At 48.8% G+C, this 24,327-nt stretch overlaps 9 protein-coding genes across 9 annotated transcripts; 4 read left to right on the top strand and 5 right to left on the bottom strand.

Annotated features, from left to right (window-relative positions):
* Positions 1–1,524: 1,524 nt before the first annotated feature.
* LTR64_001219 (uncharacterized protein) lies at positions 1,525–3,312 on the top strand (the record flags this gene model as incomplete). Its single annotated transcript, XM_064895600.1, has 1 exon — positions 1,525–3,312. One exon carries the CDS (start codon positions 1,525–1,527, stop codon positions 3,310–3,312), a length of 1,788 nt encoding a protein of 595 aa, XP_064758287.1.
* A 334-nt stretch (positions 3,313–3,646) lies between these two features.
* On the bottom strand, positions 3,647–5,085 carry LTR64_001218 (uncharacterized protein; the record flags this gene model as incomplete). Its single annotated transcript, XM_064895599.1, has 2 exons — positions 3,647–3,877; positions 3,934–5,085. 2 exons carry the CDS (start codon positions 5,083–5,085, stop codon positions 3,647–3,649), a joined length of 1,383 nt encoding a protein of 460 aa, XP_064758286.1.
* A 1,480-nt stretch (positions 5,086–6,565) lies between these two features.
* On the bottom strand, positions 6,566–9,979 carry LTR64_001217 (uncharacterized protein; the record flags this gene model as incomplete). Its single annotated transcript, XM_064895598.1, has 1 exon — positions 6,566–9,979. The coding sequence occupies one exon, from the start codon at positions 9,977–9,979 to the stop codon at positions 6,566–6,568; it is 3,414 nt and encodes a 1,137-aa protein (XP_064758285.1).
* Positions 9,980–10,577: 598 nt separating this feature from the next.
* On the bottom strand, positions 10,578–12,202 carry LTR64_001216 (uncharacterized protein; the record flags this gene model as incomplete). The annotated part of the gene is made up of 2 exons (XM_064895597.1): positions 10,578–10,816; positions 10,867–12,202. The coding sequence occupies 2 exons, from the start codon at positions 12,200–12,202 to the stop codon at positions 10,578–10,580; spliced, it is 1,575 nt and encodes a 524-aa protein (XP_064758284.1).
* Positions 12,203–12,603: 401 nt separating this feature from the next.
* MSP1 (mitochondrial dynamin GTPase Msp1) lies at positions 12,604–13,842 on the top strand (the record flags this gene model as incomplete). The annotated part of the gene is made up of 2 exons (XM_064895596.1): positions 12,604–12,675; positions 12,724–13,842. The coding sequence occupies 2 exons, from the start codon at positions 12,604–12,606 to the stop codon at positions 13,840–13,842; spliced, it is 1,191 nt and encodes a 396-aa protein (XP_064758283.1).
* A 949-nt stretch (positions 13,843–14,791) lies between these two features.
* Positions 14,792–17,732, top strand: CTF1 (Transcriptional activator of fatty acid utilization; the record flags this gene model as incomplete). The annotated part of the gene is made up of 4 exons (XM_064895595.1): positions 14,792–14,907; positions 15,017–15,042; positions 15,125–16,457; positions 16,502–17,732. The coding sequence occupies 4 exons, from the start codon at positions 14,792–14,794 to the stop codon at positions 17,730–17,732; spliced, it is 2,706 nt and encodes a 901-aa protein (XP_064758282.1).
* Positions 17,733–17,955: 223 nt separating this feature from the next.
* On the bottom strand, positions 17,956–18,884 carry LTR64_001213 (uncharacterized protein; the record flags this gene model as incomplete). The annotated part of the gene is made up of 2 exons (XM_064895594.1): positions 17,956–18,682; positions 18,781–18,884. 2 exons carry the CDS (start codon positions 18,882–18,884, stop codon positions 17,956–17,958), a joined length of 831 nt encoding a protein of 276 aa, XP_064758281.1.
* Positions 18,885–19,295: 411 nt separating this feature from the next.
* Positions 19,296–19,953, top strand: RER1 (retention in endoplasmic reticulum protein 1; the record flags this gene model as incomplete). Its single annotated transcript, XM_064895593.1, has 3 exons — positions 19,296–19,364; positions 19,414–19,825; positions 19,874–19,953. 3 exons carry the CDS (start codon positions 19,296–19,298, stop codon positions 19,951–19,953), a joined length of 561 nt encoding a protein of 186 aa, XP_064758280.1.
* Positions 19,954–20,994: 1,041 nt separating this feature from the next.
* LTR64_001211 (uncharacterized protein) lies at positions 20,995–22,776 on the bottom strand (the record flags this gene model as incomplete). The annotated part of the gene is made up of 1 exon (XM_064895592.1): positions 20,995–22,776. The coding sequence occupies one exon, from the start codon at positions 22,774–22,776 to the stop codon at positions 20,995–20,997; it is 1,782 nt and encodes a 593-aa protein (XP_064758279.1).
* Positions 22,777–24,327: the final 1,551 nt, after the last annotated feature.

Genomic DNA, 24,327 nt, shown 5'->3' with positions numbered 1-24,327 from the left:
AATGATGAAAACTGGTTGAAGACGACAAACTGGATAATTCAAAGATACAAGGAAGAGAGTTGTACACAATACGGCTTGGGGTAAACAAGCCCTTCTGTGAGGCAATAGTTCACAGTCAGAATCATTATGAGGGTAGTCAACGCATGTATATGTCCCAGCAAAGAATCTGTTGAATTGTGGTGACTCCTTAAATGCTGAAAAGTTTCACGGTTCGCAGGGTTGTGGTGTAGCGTCCGAAAATGCCAGCGTTTTGGGACGCAAGAGCCGCACGTGGTGGTGATGACTTTTGGTCACATATATATTGCATGACGATCAGCTTGTTCTGAGCATGAAGAATTTGCGAAGTTCTGCATCACTCAACCTTGTCGTTGGTTCCTGGTATTGCAAACTGCTAGGTTGTAGATCAGGCAATCAAAAATCGAACCGTAGATACTTATGTTATTTCGTGGGTGAAGCGTGGATGTGGAGGCAGAAATGAACGTGCCAGTGCCATGCACTCGAGTTTGGCGTGTTAGACGCGACAGAGCTATGCCGATTTTGTATGGCGGACTTGATCCTCGATGAGCTCGTCAGTTCCATCCTACCTTCATACCACACCTCGTATTTACAGACTTGGTCACACACATGTGTTCACCTACTCTCTCCCACGTCATCAACCCTCGTGTCGGCGAGATATGGCTCTCCTTGAGATCAGCCCGTCTGAAGGCGAGGGTGCTTGACATGCTCATCGTGAAGTTACCCATCTATCTGGCACGCTCACACCTACCCTCATCTCTTATCTGAAAGAAGCTCTCTCCTCTTACTCTTTGAATCCAAGTGCCAGTCTTTACCTTTCCGGTGCAAGAGCGACAGACCTTCCATAACACCAGTCTACACAACTTGAGACTCTATGGAAATTCACAGGCACTTGTCACCCTGGTGCCTTTTATCAAGGAAATGTGACCTTTTCTCTTGCTAACGCCATGGGTTGCCATTGTGCTTCGTCCCGTACGATCGCTCCAGTCTTGCTGCTGACGTGACCACCTCTACAGGAGACTTTTACGATGTCAGATGCGCCTTCAAGACTGCAAGCCCCAAGATGATGGCCCTCCTTCTCCGCGACCAGATCGTTATCGACAACGCGACATGAGAGCTGACTGCACGGCAAACAAGCACAATCTTTGAGAGTCTGGAGTGCGGTGTGCCTGATTTATTTTTCACAACTATCTTCCCCGATAATCCCCAAATTTGAGCCCCAGCTCTCCGCATCAAATTGTCCTGCCAGATATCTGGCCCTATTCCTCAGGAATACACAGATTTTCGGGTTCCTTGTGCAAACAGTGGCAATTCTGATTGATGAGTATGAGCCGAGGACCTATCCCTTTCACATGAGTACCTCTTTTTGCATAGTCGAATATTCTCCTCCCTAGTCATCTGAAGTGCTTCCTTGAACATTCGTGGAGACTGATCCCCGAGTAGTGAAACTGTCCAGATATGCTTCAGCCTGGTAATAGCGCTACGGCGGATAGACAAGAAATAGACACGATGTCCCAGTACGAAGCCAAAAGGTCTGCCGAAACTCAGGACGGCCTTGGCACAGAACGAGCCAAGCCTTCCGACACCCTCCCGAAGCATCGTCCAGACCTCGACACCCGTGTATGTTCAGATCTATTCAGCGATGTTCCAGCTTATACACCAGCACGCAAACTCAAGGTCGTCACTGTTGGGGCTGGCTTTTCCGGCCTTCTGTTCGCCCACAAATTGCAGCATCAGTATCCTGAAATGCAAAATTTGATCGAACACAACATCCTGGAAAGTCGCACTGAGCTTGGTGGCACATGGCTTGTAAACACTTATCCAGGTATACAATGTGATGTGCCTGCTCATATATACGCCTTCCCGTTCGATCCTAATCCGGACTGGAGTCACTTCTATGCGTCTGGAAAGGAAATCCACGACTATCTCGTCAAGACAACAAAGAAGTGGAACCTCGATCGGGATATCCGTTTCGGTACTCGACTGCAAGAGGCACGTTGGCAGCCTGATTCGGGACAGTACAAGCTAACTATCCTCTATAATGGCAAGCGCGAAATCGAGTATGCCGATGTCCTTGTTTCCGGTCAAGGCATCCTCAACAGCTGGAAATGGCCTGCAATACCAGGTCTGGACACTTTCGAAGGTCATAAATGCCACTCTGCGAATTGGGACCATAACTTTGACTATGCACATAAACGCATTGCGGTGATCGGAAATGGTTCTTCTGGCATCCAAATTGTGCCGCAGATGGCCAGGCTCCAAGGTACTCAAGTCATCAGCTTCCAAAGGAAACCGACCTATATATACTATCGAATGCCACCCTCCAAATTACTTAACAGACCGAATATTTCAGGCAATCCCGAATATAACGAGGAGGATAAAAAACGTTTTCGCGAAAATCCTGCCGAGCACAGGGCTCATCGACGCATGTTAGTGCACCGAATCAACAAAGCCTTCAAGATGTTTGTAAAGGACTCTCCACAATCTGTTGAAGCATCACGCTCAGCTCGCGAACAGATGGCCCAGAAACTAAACCACGATCCCGACCTGTGCAGAAAACTCATACCCGAATGGTCACTAGGTTGTCGACGCATCACTCCAGGTGAAGGCTACCTCGAATCTTTTCTCCTTCCCAACGTACATCTGACACAAAGCCCAATCAGCAAGATCACCTCCAACTCCGTCATCACAGAAGATGGCCAAGAATACCCAGTCGACGTGATCGCCTGTGCAACAGGTTTCGAAGTCTCCTTCCAACCCCAATTCAAGCTCTTCGGCACCATCGACCCCTCCACCTCCGAACCCTTCGAGCTCGGCGACCTCTGGAAAGACGAAGCAGAATCCTACATGTCCATCTGCGCCCCGCACATGCCCAATTACTTCTCCTTTGGCGGCCCCAACGCCGTCATCGCCCACGGCTCCCTCATTGAAGCCTTCAACTGGACCGCCGACTACATGGTCAAATGGCTTCGTAAAATGGCCACCGAGGGCCTCAAGTCCGTGACTCCGAAACAAGACGCGATCGACGAGTTCGTCGCGTATGGTGAAGCAGTTCATCAAAGTCTTGTATGGACTGACAACTGCTCGTCGTGGTATAAGAAGAATCGAGTGGATGGTCGTGTGACAGCGGCTTTTGGCGGGAGTGCGATGCTGTATAAGCAATTGATCAGCGAGCTGAGAACGGAGGACTTTGAGATCGAGTACCGTGAGAGGAATAGGTTTGCTTTTATGGGGAATGGGTTTATGGATTTTGAGTTTGATGACGAGGCGGATTTGGCGTGGTATATTGACAGGTGACGGCGTGGTAAGCTCATCGTTTAGGAGCAAAGAACCTGCCCTTCAACTTGTGTTTGAGCACACATAGCGTCAGTACTATTAACTCATATTGCCCTGTACACGAAACTCACATCAGAGCATTTTTCTCTCGTTTTATGATGTATGATCGGACCCCAACTCGAAATCAGGTATCGTCACTGACGTCGTATCTGCAGTAGATTGGTTTGGATTCTCATATTTACAACGCCGTCCATGATGGTAAATCTACGTATACAACCCGGAACTCCTGAACCACAACATGCTTGTTTGGTCGTGCATGACGCGCTACATGAAGTTTACTAATGGATCGTTCCTACTATAACACGATCCAGATAGCGCCACCAATGACCAATATCACAATAGCAATGGTGAAGATGGCTACTCCGGCCTTATCGCCTGTAGTAATCGGGCTATGCTCGGTGGTTGGGTCTTTGGCCGCGGTTGAGCCTGCATTCGGGTCACTCTTTGATGTTGCGCCAGTATTCGTCGTTAATGGTACTAGATCCTGTCTGTTAAGTGTTGCGCCTATTGCGGAGAGTGCTGCCATCTTAGTGCTAAAGTCAGTATTTGCTGGGGGTTGAAATTGAGAAAAGTTGAGCTTACCTGTTGGCCCACCCCGGTCGTGCCGTCCCATGTAGTTGACCACCATTGCAATCCACAAGCTCGACCTGTGCTGCCGCCGTCGCATTGTCCTGCTGCGCCTTGTGCGCTTGCGAGTAGTTTGGGGTTTATCTCGGCGGCTGTGCTGGGAACGAGGAGGGCGGTTACGGCCAACCATCTCGAAAGGTAGGCTTTGAAACTCTTCTGGTCTTCGTTGCAGTTCAGCGCCTCTTCACATTGGAGCTCGTAGAGAACGTTTCCGCCATATTTGGCTGGGAAGAATAGGGAGAAGGTACTCTTGAGGATGAGGTTGACTCGATCAAGCCAGACTTGCTCTCCGTTTGTGTAGGCGTACATGTACGCAGCGCCTGCGAGCATGATACCATAGTTGTAGGTCCAGACGTAATTTGTCTGATCGATGCAGTTATTGTTGGTGTCAGTGTTGTCCCAGATGTACAAAATACCAGTAGCATCATCAACCTGCATCAGTTTGCTCTGAGCCATCCAGTCGTAGACCTTGTTAGCCCAGTCTGCGTAGCTGGAGTTGCCGGTCACATAAGCCAATCGTGCAGCTAGTTGAAAGTTGCCACCATTGGAGACAGCATTCTTCAGGTTGTATCCGGCATTGACCGCAAAAACCTGCCATCTGAAGCCACCTCCACATGTGTCGGGATCCCACAGGTCAAGCTGGAAATTATACACAGCTTGAGCCAGCGACAGCCAAGATGGTGCATTGCCACCTGCCTCGGGGAAGTTTGCTTCAACAGCATCCATGGCAGAGAAAGCCCAAAATCCTTGATCATCCACGCCCATACTCCTAGATTGGTTCGCGGGATTGAAGTTGGAATCGGCGCCTTTTTGCCATTGTAATGCTTGTGATACGACATCATTGTAGGAAGAATCGCCTGTGTATTGCCAGTAGTTAATCAATGCGCCAAACATAGCACCAGCTTCCCACCAGCAGTAAGTGCCGATATTGTTTGGATTACAGTTGAGGCCTCCAGGTAATAATCCAGGTACTTGTCCAGATTGATTGCCAGTGTAAACGGTCATCATATCGTAAGCTATTGTAGACGCCACTGATTTGACATCTGAATCGGATTGAACATTGAGTTGGATCGCCGCGGTGAGCGCGGCGAACAGCAGAACGAGCATATTGGTGTCGCAAAGCATCACATAGGGAAGAGATGAACGTTTGTGCCAGATACAGAGCGTAAGCAGAGGAGATCGGAAAGAGGCTGAAGTGTACGTTAGCGCCTCACAGGAAGGGTTTGAAAGGTAAGTGAAATATCGAAATTGTAGAGAGTAGGAAAGAACAACCCACTCATTCTAGACACAATCAACCACACCGCGTAATCCATGCTCAGACTTTCTGTTAGAACGGAACACTACTCGCTACTGACGTATCACCGACGTTCTCGTTGGAGAGCTGGGCCTCCATGCGGAGTATGGTCAACTCGTGCAGGCGCGCATTGTGAGCTTTTGATTGCTGCACAGAAGTTGATCTCATTGCGCTCGCCACATTTGCACGTTTGCTGACACTGTGAGACAGGCTCTGTTAGACCTCATTAAATCTTTGGTTTGGGCTGGCCACGCGTTGGGTTTATTGGGAAGGACATCCCTCATCTCCTTTCTGATGTGGAAATCCTGCTCCACTAATCAAGCATGATACGGGCTCCTTGCTCCATCTGATTGAGCGTCTTGGTCAGGCTTATTAGGCTTCGAAAAGCTTAGCATGATTGAGCCCAAAATAATTGGCCGAGCACTTGATCCAACTGCGTCACCTATTTTTCCAAATCACAAATCCTTTCTCCCCTTGCGCTGAAGCCTGGCAATAATAATTGTGTGATCTTTTTGTTTGCACTTTCACGTGTTCCTATCGCTTCCACCTGCGATATACCTTCGACGACAACGAGGCACGCCCATTATGACCAACCAGGAGTAATCACTCCTGCCACGACTACCATCACTTCCGAGTTCTACCACATCACTTCTTGTGCTATTGTTCAAGGCACACCATCGTACGCAACCGCCAAAATACGTGAAAAATAGAGCTTCAACACATCCTCCACGCTTAGACCACGGTGTTGAAGCGCCTGTGTCGTCGCTTTGTCGATACCAGACTCCCTTCCTTGCTAAGTCTCTTAGGGCTTCCCCGCAACTTCTCAGCCATCGAAACTTGCTTTCTGCATATTGACACGAAAATACCACCGTCAAATGACTTCATTATGCTCAAGTTGCTTCGAGTGATTTGTTCTTCGTGGAATTCGAACCTCCCTTAAGTCGTGCCGAAGAGTTTCTGTCGCATCACGTACTCATAGTAGTCGGCTACAACGACCTCAAGAGAAGCAGGAGCAGGATACTGGTCTGGGATACAAATAAATACCTACCTATTACGAGGAAATCCTATCGTGGATGGACTCTGTCGTACAACAAACATTGTGGGCATTTACATTGAGAATGACTATGGATAAAGAAAGAGCCAGCAAACACACTTAGGTTCATATGCTAATATGTCAATCAAATGGCAAAGTTACGAAAGAGGAGATGTTACGTATACCAACGCCCACAACCTCGCGCAAAATCCCGCAGTGCTATATGTCAAACTAACCGCATGAAAGACCGAAAATTCTCACTACCTTGAGCTCTCTGTGCTAAAAATACCTGCTCGTTGTCGCTCGCCCTGCTTCCTCGCCTCACTATCCATCACTAACCGCTTCATCGGTCCACCCGTGTCACCCTGTGCGATCTGTGCCTTCACGTGCAACGCCTCAGCAATGACACCTATGCCGTAGGCACCCGCGCCAAACGCCAGTCCAGTCAAGATAGTTCGCTTGACGAAGCGCCTGAATCTGGCGAACCAGGAAAGACGAGGTTCACTGTCCTGCTGGTATTGGTATGAGTTTGCTGAGGATGTGATCGGGTTTTGCTTCTGGAAGTGTTCGGGGTCAGGTAGGCTGGTGGTTTGTGGTTTGAGGCGTTGCTGGCCAGAGAAGACCTGTTCCTGGCGTGATACACGTGGTGAGCGAGACTTTTTGCGTGGTTGCTGTGATGTAGACTCTGCTTGGGCCTCGGGTTGTGGTATAGACGCAGATGTGGGCTGAACGGATGGCTGCGAGGGTGTTGCTGGTTGTTGTGATACACCAGCTGTAGGTGCGGTTGATGGTGCAGGGCCTGGCGAAGGGATTGATGATGGGATTTCATCAAGCACGTTCGCTGCACTTCTTGACACTGTTGGTGGAGAGTTCGGTTGTGCTGCAGCTTCTTCAGCAGCAATCTTGCGTCCGAGATTTTTCCTCATGCTTGCACGATCAGGTTTTGCTATTTCGATTAGTCCTCGTTTCTTGAAGAACAGGTCACTTTCATCGCCATGAGTTAATTCGTAGCCCATCTTGTCGAGCTTCGGGAAATGCTCTAGTAATGAGCCAGGATTAGGCAAAGAGGCTAGGAATTTAGTAAAGTTGTGGATCTTTAGCTTCTCAGTGACAAAAGTGTCGTGATATGGTTCGAGTTGTACTTTGCTGCCTTCTCGGCGGAGCACAATCATAGGTGCTTCGAACGTTTCATCCACCTCAGCATCTTCTGCTAGAGCTGCTGCTGGACGTGCTTGTTCGTGAGTGGGGGGCATCGCTGACTCTGCTCGTGCTGGTGGCTGCTCGGCTGCCGCATCTGTTCGACTTTTCCGGACCAGATCAGTCTCAACCTCGACAACCTGTAACGCTCGCTTGACAGCTTTAGCTTTGTCCACAATATCTGCCAACTTAGGCTCGAAAGTCTGAGTATGTCTTTCCATGTCCAGGTCTCGCACAACGCCCGCTTTTACAGTCGGTTCCGCGAAACTGGCACGCTTTGCAGGACGTGCTTCAGCAAGAGAAAGAGCTCTGTCGTCAATCTTGCCATTGTGCTGTTCATATATGCTCTTGATTTCAGCTCCCAGTCGTTGCAATTGCTTATCAGATGTGCTTGTCGCCTGGATCGTTGCTGTCGAGACATTTGGTACCAGACTCGTTTCTTTCTGGCTGGCCGCAGGTATGACAGCAGGTTGGGCAATTTTCTTATCAGATGCTGTCAGTCCCAAATTCTGCATTGTCTTTGCAACGATCCCGGTAGGATGCTGCTTGATATGGTTCCAAACGTTGTTCATATTGGAGGCATAAACAGACTGACTCGGAGACTTGTCGCTTACGTCAATAGAGTGGTCAGTCCGTCCTCGAGCTTCGTAGTCTTTCTCAAAGTCCTTGCGATCCTGTCGCTTTTTCTCCTCCATATCTTGCTTGGTCATGCGAGCCACCTTTGAGGCCGCTCTGATATCACTTGCACGAAGAAGGTCAATATCTTCATGCTTCTCTAGCTTTTGAACTTCAGCTTCCTTGGGAGATTGAGCCAGCATAACGTTGTTCTCTGATGTTGAGGCAAGTCTAGATCTGGTAGTGACTCTGTCCACAGCAGGCTGTAGCCTAGTGCCAAACTTCTTGACTGGAATTTCTGTGGATGTTGTGCGCTGAGCTCTATCAAGTGCTGGCTGCATACGCTCGGCAGGTAATGCTGTGCCTGTATTAGGTGACTGCTCTGTCCTAAGTGATGGAATTGTCATTCCCTGTCGTGTCCTGAAACCTTCTTTTGCAAGCCAATCGCCTGTTCTGGCAGCAATTTCATCTTTCTTCGTCTCGTACGTGGTTCCTGAGAACAGAGGCGCGTCCTCGTCAGGCGCAGGCGCAGTACGAGCCTTCTTTGTCACGGGCTCTTCGACCTGTAGGGACTTGGCAGCGCCGTAGACTGGCAAATTGTCCTCATTTTTGGCATTCCATGGCTCACAGCTGAAGTTTGTGGCATCGATGTTATTTCCGAGAGTTCTCAGCCTCAACTGTTCGTACTCGTGTTTCCTTGAATTTTCTGGTGAGCCCTTGATTCCACGTCCAGAAGAATCTTCAGCTTTGCTGGATGACTTCGGGTCTCCAGTATAACCATAAACCTTGTGTGGTTTATATGTCTTGACTGGGATATCGACACCATGCTCCCCAAACATGGTCTCCAGAAATCCCTTTGGTTCTACCTTCCTCTTCTCGGACTGAAGTGGCTTTTGCTCTGATGTATGGTTGCTCTTCGGGAGTGAGGTAACTTGTATGGTTGATGCGGAGGTCTTTGGAGTCGATATGGCTATAGTCTGCTTGGGCTCGATTGGCTCATTCCTGCTTGTGGTAGATTTGTGGGGTGTGGAGGTTTGGGTCTCGAATGTAGAAGTGGTCGATTGCATTGGTATAGTCGCAGAGATTGACGGTGGCACTTTCCGACCAGAGATGGGATCGTAAATGTACTCGGTAGTTGCAGAGGAACTGTTCTGAAAGACAATTGACCGGGACGACCTGATAGTGGTGGTCGTCTTGCTGGAGGACGACGAATGTTCTACTGATGGTTGTGTTCCCGTGGCTGTTGAATGCTCCTTTATTGGCGCTGACCTAACAGTTGCAGACTCGGGCGCTCTGTTAGGTGATTGTGTTTGAGACTCTACTTTAGGTTCCTCCTTGATTTGACTTGGGTCAAAGATTCGTGACCAAGCTGTCCATGCAGAATTATTACCAGTATCGGGGCCCCTCCATCTCCGACCAAAGAGAGTGCCATATGGGTCGCGTTCGATAGCTTGATCAACAGCTTTCTTGAAAGACTCAAAGTTCTTATGGTATTCCTGCCACGCATCTGGTGGGGTTGTATCTTTCGACTTCGGTTCCTCAACCTTGGCCCGTAGTGGCTCAGTAGAGGACATGCCTCGCATTCTACAACGGAGGTGACCCCAGCCGTAGTATCTGGGGCTACCATCTCTCTCCCAGAGCGCCCTCCGCCTCACTGCCTTGGTATACCTGTGCATCATGAGAGCATGATGCCTGCGAAGACGCTCTTCCATATCATCGACATAGGACTGAGAAGACCTGTCTCTTCTTCCCCACCACCACAGATTACGCACATGGATTGTACCTCGATTTCGATGTAGACGACCAGCAACCAGATTGCGATGCAAAGTGGCTGCAGACTGAGTAGTACGCATTACTGCCATGATGCCTGCAATCGAAAGTGTATGTTCGTTGGGGACGCGCAAGCAGCAATCGGATTTGTGAAGAGCTACGACATGTCCAAATACGATCGGACAAAGGAACGACGGAATGTGCTGTTGGAAGTGATGTTTGGACGAGTCGGTGTGAGGCAGTCGTGCTTATCAATGGTCTTGGTAGGGAATGGTGCGGAGAAACTGCTTCGACTGTGATGTGTAATCAATGGTCAGTTGATATACTGGCACGATGGTTAGCAAAGATCACGAAATCACAGAAACAAAGTATCTGAAAGCTCGACGATAACAAGAGTTGAAGGATAGGACTGCTCTGTAGCAGGTAGGGATGTAGTCGAGACGGCGATAGGGCTATCTAGATGCATAGTCTACCCCGCACCTCGGACTGATGACTCGAACACGTCCGAGACGCGTCGACCCCCATGAATGCCTGCATGAAGATCAGAGAATTCGAAATCTCACTCTCAGTCGATACCTGTGCTCGACACGTATACCAAGAACTCCCTTGTATCAAATTGCGCCACATCGTTATTGTCAAGTCATCTCATCGTTCTCGCCAGACCGTCTGAGCTGCGCTTCTCATGTATACTCAAACTGCCTCTTCTTCCATAGGCTCAGGCTTCTCCGTCAAAGTCCTAACAACTCGAGCATAAAACTTTTCTGCAACATCTCGCACAAACGTAATGTCTTCGGTGAGGTAGTCAGGCATTATCTCCAAGAGCTCTCGATCGCGGTTCGTGTCGAGTTGTGGTGAGTAGAGAAATTCTGTTTGTTCAAAACCGGCAGTCTTTGCGTTCTCTCGATCGACGAACAGCTTGAAGTGTAAGGCTACTACGTGTTAGCGGTCTGTTTGTAAGGAGGATTCGAAAAGTACTTACTACCGTTTCTGCCTGTCTGGAGACAATCATATGTATCGCCTTCTTCAGATTGCTTGACGCTTTGCACAATCAATCCTGTCAAATCGCCATACAAGTCAATCTTGAGCTGTAGTTGTGCCTCTTTGGCGTGCTGAGCCTGAGATGAGATCGGTATCCTTGTTGCCACGGCTGTCTTCGCGTTGGTAGGTTGTTGCTTGGTCTCAGCTGGCACTGGAGTGGCTCGTGCAGTTGCGAGTTTAGCTTGGAGCGACTTGAGCTCTATCTTTGCTGCTGACAGCTCAGCCGAAAGACTATTGTTCTCCGTCCTGAGCTTGCTGGTCTCAGCCTCTTGTGTCCGGGATTCTTGCTTCTGCTTTCTGGATTCCTGAACTAGGAGTGTTTGTTGTGCTAGTTGCTTCTTGAGCGAGGCGATCAGTCTGTCTGATGCTTCGGTAATAGCTTCGCACTGCTTGCGCAGCTTCTCGACGTTAGCATTGGCTTCCGTGACGGCCACGTCTTTTAAGCTTCGATATTTCAGATCAATGCTTTCGTACTTCCTGGTCATGTCACCAAGCTTTCTTCGCAGCATTGGATCACCTCGTTCTGTGTCTGAGACACTGCCAGCTCGTCGACAATAACTATGTTCCTGTCGAGGTCGAATCTCGGTCCGCGTCTTCTTCTTAGGTGGCTGTTGCTCAACAGGCTCGGCGTTTTCCTCAGCATCTTCGTCTGAAACAACTTCGGTTACTTCTGGTGCTGAGCTGACTGGCCGCTTCGTCGCTGGCTTCGACTTCAGTCCAGATACCGGCTTTGGTAGTGGTTTGGTCAATTTCGTTTGTGCAAAATCAGACCGGACCTGCACAACCTCCTCTTCAGTCTCGTCGGTGTTTTGAACGCTGGTTTTCTTGTTTCCTCTAGCCTTTACAGGTTTTATATTGGCATCCTTCTCCTTGAGAGCTTTACTTGCCTGGGGCGCATGGTTCTCAGCAACTTCACTGTCATCATCCCTGTTCACCGCGACTGTCTTCTTCCTGGTTGGCTTCTTTTTTGGCTGCGGAACTGCAGGTTCGACGAGCTCACTGTCCTCATCTTCGACCGCGTCGATTTCGGCGGCCTTTCGCTTCGCGCCAGCTGACTTTGTGGTAGTCTTCTTCTCGGCTTTTGGTGCGGCCTTTGCGCGAGGTTTCTTGGGAATCGTAACGCATTTGCGCTTTCGCGATTTCGCGACGGCAGGCTTGGTTTGTGGAAGCGATGCCAGAGTATCTTCCGATACTGACGAAATGAGCGAATTTTCGTCAACGAAATTGGATGTAGGTTCCTCCGTCTCGTAATCGAGCAATGCGGAAATACCAGGCATCTTGGAATCGACGTATCAAGCTCTCGATTTGTACTTGTTGTAGTCTGTAAGAACAGTAGAGTGTAGACACTGCAGAGAAGCAGTTCCCATATTGGGAGTTTTGTCAACAACCAGATTCAGCTAGCGTCTGCCTGAGATTGCCGAGTCATTGGCAGGCTTGATCTAAGCAAATACAACTGGCCGTTTCGACCACTTGGATACGCGTTAAAGCTGGCAGTTGCTCCAAACACATAGACCAACATCTGACACGTTTCGTGACCAAAGTTGCATGTTTCAGAGAGTGCTGAACACTTAAAAGTCGGCAACGAAAATCGAGCAGCACGTCAGTCGCATATCAAACACATGCCTTTGGCTTTCTCACATCCTTCCTTTCACATTAGTACTTGGGCGCGAAGGTGGTAATGGCGGTCATGGCACCAGATAGAGGGTCTGTAACTCGGGCGGTGCGAGAAGTGCTCCTGGCATCAGGCGCAGTATGTCCGACGCTGATACAACTGTGCTACGTGTGCTGACCCTGCCAGACACTGGCTGGATATGTCCTCATTCGCTATCTTCTCAAACAGATCAATTCAGACCCTGACCAGGAGCGCGCACGTCTAGAGTCAGCAGCAATTTTGAAGCGACTGGACGGCCCGCCATCGTACGAAGCCGCCGAACCTGATCCGTATGCTCGACCCCAAAGGGAGGAGCTGAAGTTGAACCAGTACGAGCAGGTCATCCTTCAAGATTTGGTCTTCCCAGAAGACATACCAGTGGGGTTCGACGACATTGGAGGATTATCAAACATAATAGAAGAGCTGAAAGAATCGGTCATCTACCCTCTCACCATGCCCGAACTCTACACGCATTCCTCCTCATTACTTGCGGCGCCGTCCGGGGTATTACTGTACGGTCCACCAGGATGCGGGAAGACGATGATTTGCAAAGCACTGGCGCACGAATCCGGCGCATGTTTCATCAACCTGCACATCTCCACCTTAACGGAAAAATGGTTCGGCGATTCTAACAAACTGGTCAATGCAGTCTTCTCGTTAGCACGGAAGCTCCAACCAGCAATCATCTTCATCGACGAGATAGACGCAGTCCTGGGTACAAGACATAGCGGCGAGCACGAAGCAAGCGGTATGGTAAAAGCAGAATTCATGACATGGTGGGATGGTCTCAAGTCAGCAGACGGGTCTGGACAGGCACAGCGAATACTAGTGCTAGGAGCAACCAACAGAATCAATGACATTGACGACGCGATATTAAGACGAATGCCTAAAAAATTTCCGATACACCTCCCCAATGCCTCGCAAAGGTTAAAAATACTCAAATTGATGCTGAAGGATACCAAGGTGGATCATGCGAACTTGGATCTGCCATACGTTGCCAGGGTCATGGATGGTATGTCCGGCAGCGATATCAAAGAGTCATGCAGGGACGCGGCGATGGTACCCGTACGAGAGATGATACGCGAACAGAGAAGTAATGGCAGGCGTATGAACGAAGTTCGTGCTAAAGAGGTGCGCGGCTTGAAGACTGACGATTTCTTCGCAAACCCCAAGAAAACTCCTGCGACTGTTACAGCCGCAGAAGAGAAAGAAGAATGGAGCACAGCATCGTCGTCCCCTGCTCCCGAGAATGAGAGGTTGGACTAGGTCTGGCCACAGCATGTGAGATGCAAGACCTTCACGACTTTGCTTGTGCTTCCTGTTCGAGTACCTGTAACGATTTGACGAGAATTCAAGGCGTTTGAGCCGAGGCATGATTGGAAAACTCCGGGGTAAATGCCAAACAGGAACATATAAATATGTAGACGAACACATAATAATCATACAACTAACTCGATCGTTGACATGGCTGTTGTTCTACTGGGTCAACTTCCACAATACTGATTCACATGCTTGCAAGGTAACCAGACATAAACAGCAGGTCACAATACCAAATCGTGGCTCTGTCACATGGCCTCGAAAAACGACAGGAAGTGAGACTTTCGCAGCTGCAGGGTTCTCCAACCTTGATGGAATTTGTACCCGAGCCAGGCACTAACAGCGGCCCACGATGTTCTACTCCTGGGGAAACTGCGCAGGCACGCGCAAGTCTATGATTCCTCGTTCATGCTTCTCGTCGAGCTCTTCGCTGGTCCAATTCAAGCACATTAAGGACAAACTGTAAATGTCGCCGTCCTCATTGTACATGCTACGACCCCTCGCCGCCTAGAGCTGGAATTCATGGACGCGCAGTCGAGTGCTACTCCTCTTCAACCTCAGCAGTCTCCGTCTCAAGATGCGGACAGTGCGCAGTCGCCATCAAGTGCAGCGGCGGCACTGAATCAACCTGGAAACCCCAGTTTTCGAAGGTAGGAAGCCAATTCGCGGATGTGAAAGGTGTATATACTGATTGCGCTCAGGCAACGTGCATCTAGAGCGTGTGGTAAGCCAGATCCTGAAATCTACCTCTGCCCTCGTGCCTGTCCGGATTGCATTTGTCGCGAGTAAACGACCAAGATTACTCAGATATTCGTGCTATAAGGAAGACAAGTTCCGTCGATTACGAAAACATTCGCAATATATACTGTTCACATCCACAATTATTACTTTCACCAAAATGCCGAGATCCTCGGTTGTGTTGGATGAAATCTGGCAATACCTCGAAATCCATCAGCAAATACCTAGTGCCGCTACAGAGGTGGTTATTGATAGTGATCGCGTTGTCCAAAGCCTGTATGAGCCTCGTCGCTGACAATTTACTCTTACAGAAACGTGCCATTCTCGCAAGGTATACATTCATATCACCGGACTCATAGTCCTCAACTGACACCAATATCTTCAGGTCCGATGTGACGCTGCTTCACTCGGGTAGGTGTATCAAGATCGATCAAGTACGATGGCTAACAACATCCAAGTGTGCCATGCACAAACTGTGTTGCTTTCTCGATAGAATGCCGGATTCCGGTTCCTAAGCGGAAACGAACAAATGCTTCAAAGATCAAAGATGATGCCGCAAGGTCTGTTAACCACCTTCTGTGTGCCAAGCATAACATTTACGAATACAGTGAGACGAGTGAACCCCAACAACCACCAACACCTTCAGATCCTCGACTAGTTCGACAAAATTCGAAGCCAACCATTCCACCCCCTGGTCCAGATGGCTTACCCTCTTCTCAGCAAGTCGAGGCTACTGCCACCCACCAGAATTCTAGTCAAGGGGTGATGGCACAGTTTATGAAGCCGAAGTTTGCTCGAGCCCCAATCAAGGAAGCCGGCAGAGTTGCATATCTTGGAGAATCCTCGAATCTATCTTTGCTCGTCCATGACCGGCACGGCACTACTGATGTCGTCCATTACCCCTTACCAGAGAACATAAGAGGTGCCAGAGCTCGACTTACGGAACCAGATCAAATCGAGATCGACATCTTGCAGCAACGAGGTGCTTTCCTGCTTCCTCCTCGCAATCTCTGTGATGAACTTATTGAGTCCTATTTCAAATGGGTTGCCCCTGTGGTGCCCATTATTAGTCGAACTCGCTTCATGAAACGCTACAAGGATCCCAAGAACCCACCTTCACTCTTGTTGATACAAGCCATCCTGCTCGCCGGGTCACGAGTCTGTACAAACCCTCAACTCATGGACGCTAGCGGTTCGACCACACCTGCCGCGATGACCTTTTACAAACGTGCCAAAGCTCTGTACGATGCCAACTATGAAGATGACAGGATCACTATTGTACAAGCTCTGATTCTAATGGGTTGGTACTGGGAAGGTCCAGAAGATGTCACTAAGAACGTCTTCTACTGGACGAGAGTGGCTATCGTCGTTGCTCAAGGCTCCGGCATGCACCGTAGTGTCGAGGCTTCTCAGCTCAGTCGCACTGACAAAAGGCTTTGGAAGCGCGTTTGGTGGACTCTGTTCACCCGTGACCGCTCTGTCGCTGTGGCACTGGGCAGACCAGTCTCCATCAATACAGACGATACCGATGTAGAGATGGTTTCCGAAGAGGACTTCATTGAGGACGAAGGCGATATGAACAACGAGTATGCACCAGATACCATCCACGTGCAATTCTTCTTGCAATATGTGAAGCTGTGCGAAATCATGGGCCTAGTATTATCACAGCAATATTCAGTCGCTTCGAAATCAAGAAGAACAAATGCGATAGACCTTACGCATAGTGACATGGCTCTTGCAGATTGGCTGCAGAATTGTCCACGAGAAGTCTATTGGGAGAGGTCACGACACCACTTCTGGTCGGCCCTGCTTCACTCGAACTACTAGTAAGTGCGTTCGCTTTTGGTTGGGATGATACTAACACATGAAGTACGACTCTTTGCCTCCTTCATCGAGCTCACATGCCGCCCGCTACTTCCAACCAGAATCACGACTATATCGACATGGCTTATCCATCAAGGACGATCGCTTTCCAAGCTGCCGGCATGATCACCTCAATCATCGAAAACCTTCTACAGCATAATCAGATCAAGTATACACCTGCTTTCATCGTGTATAGCTTGTTCTCCGCCCTCATCATGCATGTCTATCAAATGCGATCGTCTGTCGCCTCTGTCGTTAGTGCTAGCCAGGAAAGGATCAACGTTTGCATGAATGCTTTGAAAGAGGTCAGTAAGGTATGGCTTGTGGCAAAGATGGTGCACACTTTGTTCGAGTCTATCTTGGGGAATAAAGTGATGTCGGAACGGTTGCAAAAGGCAACAGGACGTAAGGCACCGCGAGCGCAGAAGAACCGCGATTCAAACAACCAGACCAGCACCAGTAACAACGTCAGTCACTCGCAATCCGTCACACCTTTACCTCCACCTCCATCAAACAAGCGTAAATTTGACGACATCGACCTTGCCTTTTCGGTCGGGCCTCCAGCACCCCAAGTGTCTTACGAGCGATCGAGACCGCAAACACCTGCACTTACGCCTTCAAGGGAGCTGAATCAACACCAGACCAACCAGAATATCAACTTGCTCGGTTCACCACCATTGCAGAACGACCACTTTTTGCCAATCACCAAGTCGCGCGGAGGATCTAGGATGCACTCAAGGATAGGCACAAGAGCAAACAGTCCGTTCAATGGGTTCGGCCCTGCAACTCCACCAGATCTTTTCCTCGTCACACGCAATAGCCCACCAATCTCTCAACAACTCTGGGAAAATTTTCAACCAGACCAGCTCTTCCCAGACGGCTCCATCGATCCTGCCACGATCAACTTCTCGTCACCCACCTTGAATCATGCCGTTGTAGATCCTCGCTTGCAAAACTCGTCCTTGGATCCCTCGATCACAAATGCAGCTGGGCACCAGTCACCTTCGCTTGTGCAACAGATGGGGCCCAATCATCAGCACATCAATGGCTCCTGGCCGCCAGGGTTGAACGGAATGATGGGTGCTAGTATGGACATGACAGGCGGAGACATTGACCAGGATAGATGGAGCAACAGCAGCACTGGCGCACCAATTGTGCCTACAACCTTGAATGTGGAAGATTGGTTCCAGTTTTTCGGCATTCATGGTGATGCGAACAGCTTTGGTTTGGAGACATGAAAGTCAAGAGTGGTGGTAGGATCCACTATACGTGTTGTCGTCAGTGTATAGCAAGGCGTTAGTGATGAGGTCTCAATGTCGAGACATTCACGGATAAAAGTTCACGTAGAGCAGGAACAGGAGCGTTGACTATTCGTGCGGAGCATGGCACGTACCGTCAATACTGGATCAACCAAATCAATAGGCTGAGGCAGTAAGGGTAAAGTATCCTACTTATCTTTATCTATAAATGTGACCACTCGGCCTTTTTCTTTTCAGCGAAGGCCTTCATGCCTATTTTTTGATCCTGGCTGCCAAAAAGTGCATGGAATATTCTTCTCTCGTACTCAACGCCTTCTCGAATACCTAGATCCTGTGACTTGTTAACGACTTCCTTGGCCGCCACAACGGCAACACGTGAATAGCTCGCGATCTTGGCAGCAGTGGCTAGAGCCTGGTCAACGACTTCCTTGTTTCCGCCCTCCACGGCTTTGGCAACAAGACCATCCTTCTCGGCCTGCTCACCCGAGTAGTTATTGCCAGTAAGTATCAGCTCCATGGCCTTGCTCTTGCCAATGGCCTTGGTCAATCTCTGTGAACCACCTGCGCCGGGTATCGTGCCCAACTTGATCTCAGGCTGCCCAAAGTTCGCTGTCTTAGTGGCATAGATAATATCGCACATCATTGCCAGCTCACAACCGCCGCCTAGAGCGTGGCCAGACACGGCAGCTATGACTGGTGTTCTTAACGAGGACATGAAGGACCACGAGGCAATGAAGTTCTTGGAGTAGGCCTCAGCAAATGTCAGGGATGCCATCTCTTTGATATCTGCACCTGCTGCGAATGCTTTGTCGCTGCCGGTCAAGACGATTGCGCCGATTTCAGAGTCTTCCTCGCATTCTTTAAGGGCTTCATTGAGTTCCACGAAGAGAGCACTCGAGAGCGCATTGAGAGCCTTTGGTCTGTTCAATCTGACTACTTGGATCAGCACCAGCCATCGATATACGACTAGACCCTACTCAAAGCGACACCTGGCTTCTGGCTGTCCTCGATCAATATGTTCTCATACGATTTCTGTGTTGATAGACTGCGCACGACTCGAGGCAGCGTAGGTTGCGTAAAGCCACGGCAGACATGACTCGTTGGCCGTGATATTGCCCTGAATATATTCATGTTGTTGCTATGAGTCCAACATGCAAGAAGTACAGACTTTCAGTATTTACTTCGCATATGCACAATCAAAGCAGTCACTTCTCCAGCACAGCTTGCTCGACCTCGGCGCATGCTGGACAGCACTCGCCGCACTTGCCCCCAATAATTGTGCCTGGAAACCTGAGGCTCCAACGGCTGCGGTTACTCCTTTCGGACTCGCCAGATTGCGATTGCCTGCCCTCGAGAAAACTGTGGCTTCACCAATAAAGGCGATAACATTTCACAACATTCAACGCTGCACCTGATTGACTAATTCACCCACAACGTTCGCCGAATATCCTCAAGCCATACTGCGTCAAGTCGATACATTCCCAAAACTCTACCTCTCCTTGAATGCGCAAACCTTACATTTCGACTAATTTACCGCTCGCTATGGATGGCCCAGAGCCAGATACGACCCCTTTCGATGCGATCAGCACGCAGTCGAACAGGTTCCTGCGAGTACGTTATTTGAAGCGATGTATCTGTCGACGACTAATGAGATTCACAGACATACCAAGCCTACCTCGACAAATCCACACCATACGTGACCTATCGTTGGGTTGGGACTGTCGTCTTACTCATCTGTTTCTTTTTACGAATAGTGTTCGCACAGGGCTGGTATATTGTCGCCTACTGCCTAGGAATTTACCTCCTAAACCTCTTCCTTGCATTTTTACAACCGAAATTCGACCCTAGCCTCACACAGGACGAAGGACTAGAAGACGGAGAGAGCAGTCTGCCGACCAAGCAGGATCAAGAGTTCAGGCCTTTTGTTCGAAGATTACCAGAATTCAAATTCTGGCATGCTGCTACGAGAGCTGTTCTGATCAGCTTCATCTGCAGCTGGTTCTCCGTCTTCGATTTACCAGTTTTCTGGCCTGTGCTTGTTATGTATTGGCTTGTACTTTTCGCACTGACGAGTAAGCATCCTCTGCGAAGGTTCGGAAATTTTGCTGACAATCGTGTAGTGCGACGGCAAATACAGCATATGATCAAGTACCGATATGTTCCATTTTCTGTTGGCAAAGCGAAATACAGCAGCAAGTGAACATCTCATTCAAGAATTCGCTGTTTCAAAAAGAATTTTATTGTACTTATAGACAAATGGATGTGATGATGAACTTTCACAAACTTCAATAGCATCCCCTTCTCGTGTCGCAATAATCTGGTGAGGAGATTCTTGCGCCTTCACTATATTGCAGATAACTCGATGTCGACTTCTATCTCCCTCGCGCATGTTAATCTACTGATACGAATCCGCTCAACAAACTCCTCCGAAAGGTCTGCCAAGCTCGTCACTTTGAATCGCTTTGGCTCTGAACTCGAACCGGATGGGAATTTCGCTACCTTCACCATCTGCACTAACAGCTCGATGGAGACAACATGCATGTGTCCCCATTGTGAACTTGGACACACTGATGGAAACCTGGTTCGCATCTCAGTACAGAGAATCTTATGGAATCGTCACCCAGTCCTAGTACTCCGTCGACTAGCTGTTTCTCAATGTACGGCTCAATTCAAATTCTCCGTGGTCGCAGTCTTTGCTTCGATGTCCTTCATTGCAAGACAGGCCAACAAGAACGTTCTCTCGGGATTCAAGAAGGAGAAAGCGACAAGCTGCGTGGTGATCTGATCCGCTACAATCTACATTCGCCATGGCTTAGAATTCGAAAGGGTTCTGCCAAAGGTATGCGAATCACACCAAATTCACGAGACCCTTCACCAGATTGACCGAACACTTTTGATGTTCGGGGCGTGGTTCGATTGATCGTCTCCGCGTTTCTGCGTTCAGGCAGAAACATGACCGTAGGGCTCATTTGCAGTTGGACCAACTCTACAACGCTTGTGTAAGAAAGTTATAGTTGGAAACCACACTATGTATGCACATCTCACCACAGTTGCGGGTATGTTAGCATACCATATTGCCCTTTTCTACAGTTATGCTGGGATGCCGCCCTGCCTCAACTCGCCTCATCAAGTTTCCAGGCTTCCCAAAGTCCGCGCCAGTCACGATGGGAGTGAATAGAGATGATGAGCTGTCGCTTATCCTAAGTAATCGAACCATAATATTCCGAACTCGGCAACCCTATCAATCATTGTTGTACTTCTCCTTCCATATCCAGCCGTCAATCGGTCGTTCATGTCCCTGAGCCGATGCCACTCGTAACACCTGCGCAGCCGCATATTTCGAAATCTCTCCTCCTATGCCTTCAATAAAACACCAGGCCAGCTCCCGCATAGCCCTGACATCCCCTAGTTTCGCCGCCGCCTGATAAAAGATCCGAGCATCCCCCGCACTCACCGGCTCAGCCCACGTATATCGAAAAGTTTCAGCAATCTCGAATAGCGCCAGGCCCAACTCGTCGAGGCCCGCTGCGTTGTCTGCGAAATAGTGCGGCCCTGTCTCTGACTTTGACTTGTTCAATGCAAGAGTGATAGCTACTCGAGCAGCACTGTACAAATACGCAAGGGCCTGCTTCGGGTCGCATCGGCACCCCCTGCCATAGCGCAGAGCGAGCGCGTACATGATTTGTGAAGCAGTATGGCCGTTCTCAGCCAGGCTTTTTGCTTTTGATGTGGCGAGGGCGATGCGACCGGAGTTGTGAAGCGACACAGCTTCTTCAAAGAGGGTTGTTGTTACTTGGACTTGGTCGCTGGCGGCTAGAGACGCCTTGAGGAGAGTGTTTTCGTAGAGGTCTTGGGCTTCGCGCTGGTATTCGTCGTATGTTGGGTCTTTTTTGAAACCGCGGGGGTCTGTGGCTAGGAGGGAGGCTATTTCACGTAGTAGTGCTTCTGAGATGTGAGTGGTTGTTTCGGGCGGAGCTGGTTTAGGCGGATTGGTTTTGATGGGTGGGTTTTTGGAGGCTTGGATCCAGGAGCGGAGGCGTTTACGGCGCGCGACCTTTGTCTCGGTTCCGGAGTCTTGTGTATGTGGGTGCCGTAGAGGAAAGCTCAGTTCTTTCCATGAGTCGTGCTGGTTTTGAATAGGCTGGGATAAGGTACTGCTAACAAGTGTGCTGTCGCTAAAGGACTTGGTGAGAGATGTAAGATACTCGTCGTGTGACAAGGGTGCGGTAAGAGTTGCACTGGAGGGTATCTCAGGGAGTGCGTCAGGGCTCTTTGCCCGAAGGATATCAGTATGTTTATGGAAAGATTTCTCGATAAAGGTGACATCCACCAGTGGCTGTTGCTCTTCATAAAGGTTGTTGAAGACCGAGGGTGCATTGGTCTGACTCCTAAATGTGTTCCTTCTCACAACACTGCCGTTGACACTCCCCGAATATGTCTCTTCCAGAAACCGCTGCATGACTACGCCAAGCTGTGTAGCCTCGGACACCCCGTCATCGTCAAGAGGTTCAATCTGAAGCGCTTCCAGAAATGCTGCTAGTTGTTGTTGGATTTGAGGTATTCGAGCTGCCTTGCTTCTAATACTTGACGTATCACTCTTGATCCCCCTCGTCATCGACATCGACGTAGCTGCGATGGCGATCGTGATTGCTGATTTGTGCCCTTCGAGGTTGCGGTGCAATCTTGATACCTCATCTCGTATGGATATTGACCATTGTAGCTGCTGGGTAAGACCAGTACCAGCGACCTTCTCTAACAGGCCGTCGATCTCTTCGACGACATACCTGCTTCCTCGGATAATCTTTTCTAGGTCGGCGCAAAGGTGCTCTGGATATCGGTCTGCTTGACCACTGCCGTAGAACAAGCCCAGACTTCGCTGAAATGAGTCGAGTTCGCTATGGAGGGCCAGAACCTCTTTGTTCCTGTTCTTCGCATCAACTGTGAGGTTTCGAATCTTGGTCGATATTGCAGTCAAGCCGCTCAATAAACCGACACATGCCGCAGTGATGGATATCGGATCCATGTCGGCACGTTAGCAAGAACAGCGCACGCAGACAATAACCGGACTTCGACCATCAGTCAATACAGCAGTGCATCAGAGATGAAGAGGAGTTCAGTCATCGTCAGAAGGAACGTGGATTGTCAAGAAGTCAGATGCAGCATGACTAGCAGTATGTCTGCAAGTAGTTAACCTGTAGGCACAAGCGTCACAGCCGAAACTGAAACTTCTCATCGTGATGCTGGCAGGTTGGCCCCCAAAGGCTGCGCGCGTAGTTCCAGACCTGTGGTATTGAGCTTGTGAGTGATTGATCCACAGGATGGGGGGCCGAACAGGATGATCAACAGTCAGCTATTTGTCCACCATAGTTTAGCGCTGTGAAGATCGCGTCAATCTTACTATGAAGACATAGCCTCAATGTGGCTGAGTAGATACTGAGCAACTGCAGCAATGGAAGTCTATGTTGTATACTGGTCGGAGGAACGACGAGGTCAGTCTACCTCGTTGACTATACAAAAGTGCTTGGTGTTTGTTAAAAATGCACGACCTGCCAGAATATTGAGCTTAGTCGTTAGTTGTGGTTTATCATAAAGAATGCAACCACAAATAGGACGTTTTCACCAGTAAGAGCCAAAATACATAGACCCTACACGAATAGTAGAAGTCTCGAGACTTTGAGAGAAGACCACATGGGGTTTTGGACTGGTCATGCAGCCAAATCGCGGGACGAGAAGATAGTGGATGGAAATGGACTACAAGTAACTCCGCAGACCGTCAAAAACATCGGTCACCAAAAACATCACTTTTTTCTGCGCCAACTTTTTTTTGTTATTCTTGTCGCATTCAACAACACCACGCAATATGGGTAAAGTAAATAAGCAGAATTTAACAGCTGCTATCGCAGTATATAATAAAGGTATGTATAAGTCGATTCGAGCGACTGCGACTGCATTTAGCGTCCACTATAGTACGCTAGGTAGCAGAATTAAAGGTCGTATAATAATTACGAAGTCGCGACAGTTATAGCGGAAACTTACCGATATATAAGAGGAACGGCTTACCTAGATAATAATCGAGATAGAAGTAACGGGCTAGGCTATTAGCTATTAGTATTTACGAGAAACTGCGTCCTTTATTATAAGCCTTAACGGACGTAATAGCTATATTAGAAAGAGATAGGTACGACGATATATTATACGGACGCTAGCTGTTAAAACTAAAGTAGGTAAGTCTATTAATTATAGAAGAGTATAGTATATTATAAAAGAGGGTATATATTACGTAAGTTCCTAGGCCTAGGGTAAGTAGGTCTAATCATAGGTAGTGGAGTGGTATATTAGCTAGTTAATAATAAGAAGTGTAAACACGATAGAAAGGTACTTAAAAGGTACTAGTAGAATTAGTAAGAGAGATTAATTATAGAATAACTATAAAATATTAGTTACGCCTAACCTACGATATATATATATCCTATATTTCTTCTAGTATATTTATAATATTATAATATCAGGTCTTAACCTAATATTACTAATATTCTAACATTATACCTAAACCGGGTCGTCCGTCGCTCGTAAC

The sequence above is a fragment of the Lithohypha guttulata genome, assembly GCF_036872675.1.
Source record: "Lithohypha guttulata strain CCFEE 5908 chromosome Unknown scaffold_1, whole genome shotgun sequence".
NCBI lineage: Eukaryota > Fungi > Ascomycota > Eurotiomycetes > Chaetothyriales > Trichomeriaceae > Lithohypha > Lithohypha guttulata.
Note: the sequence above shows the minus strand (reverse complement) of the source record. Positions and strands in the feature narration are given on the sequence as shown.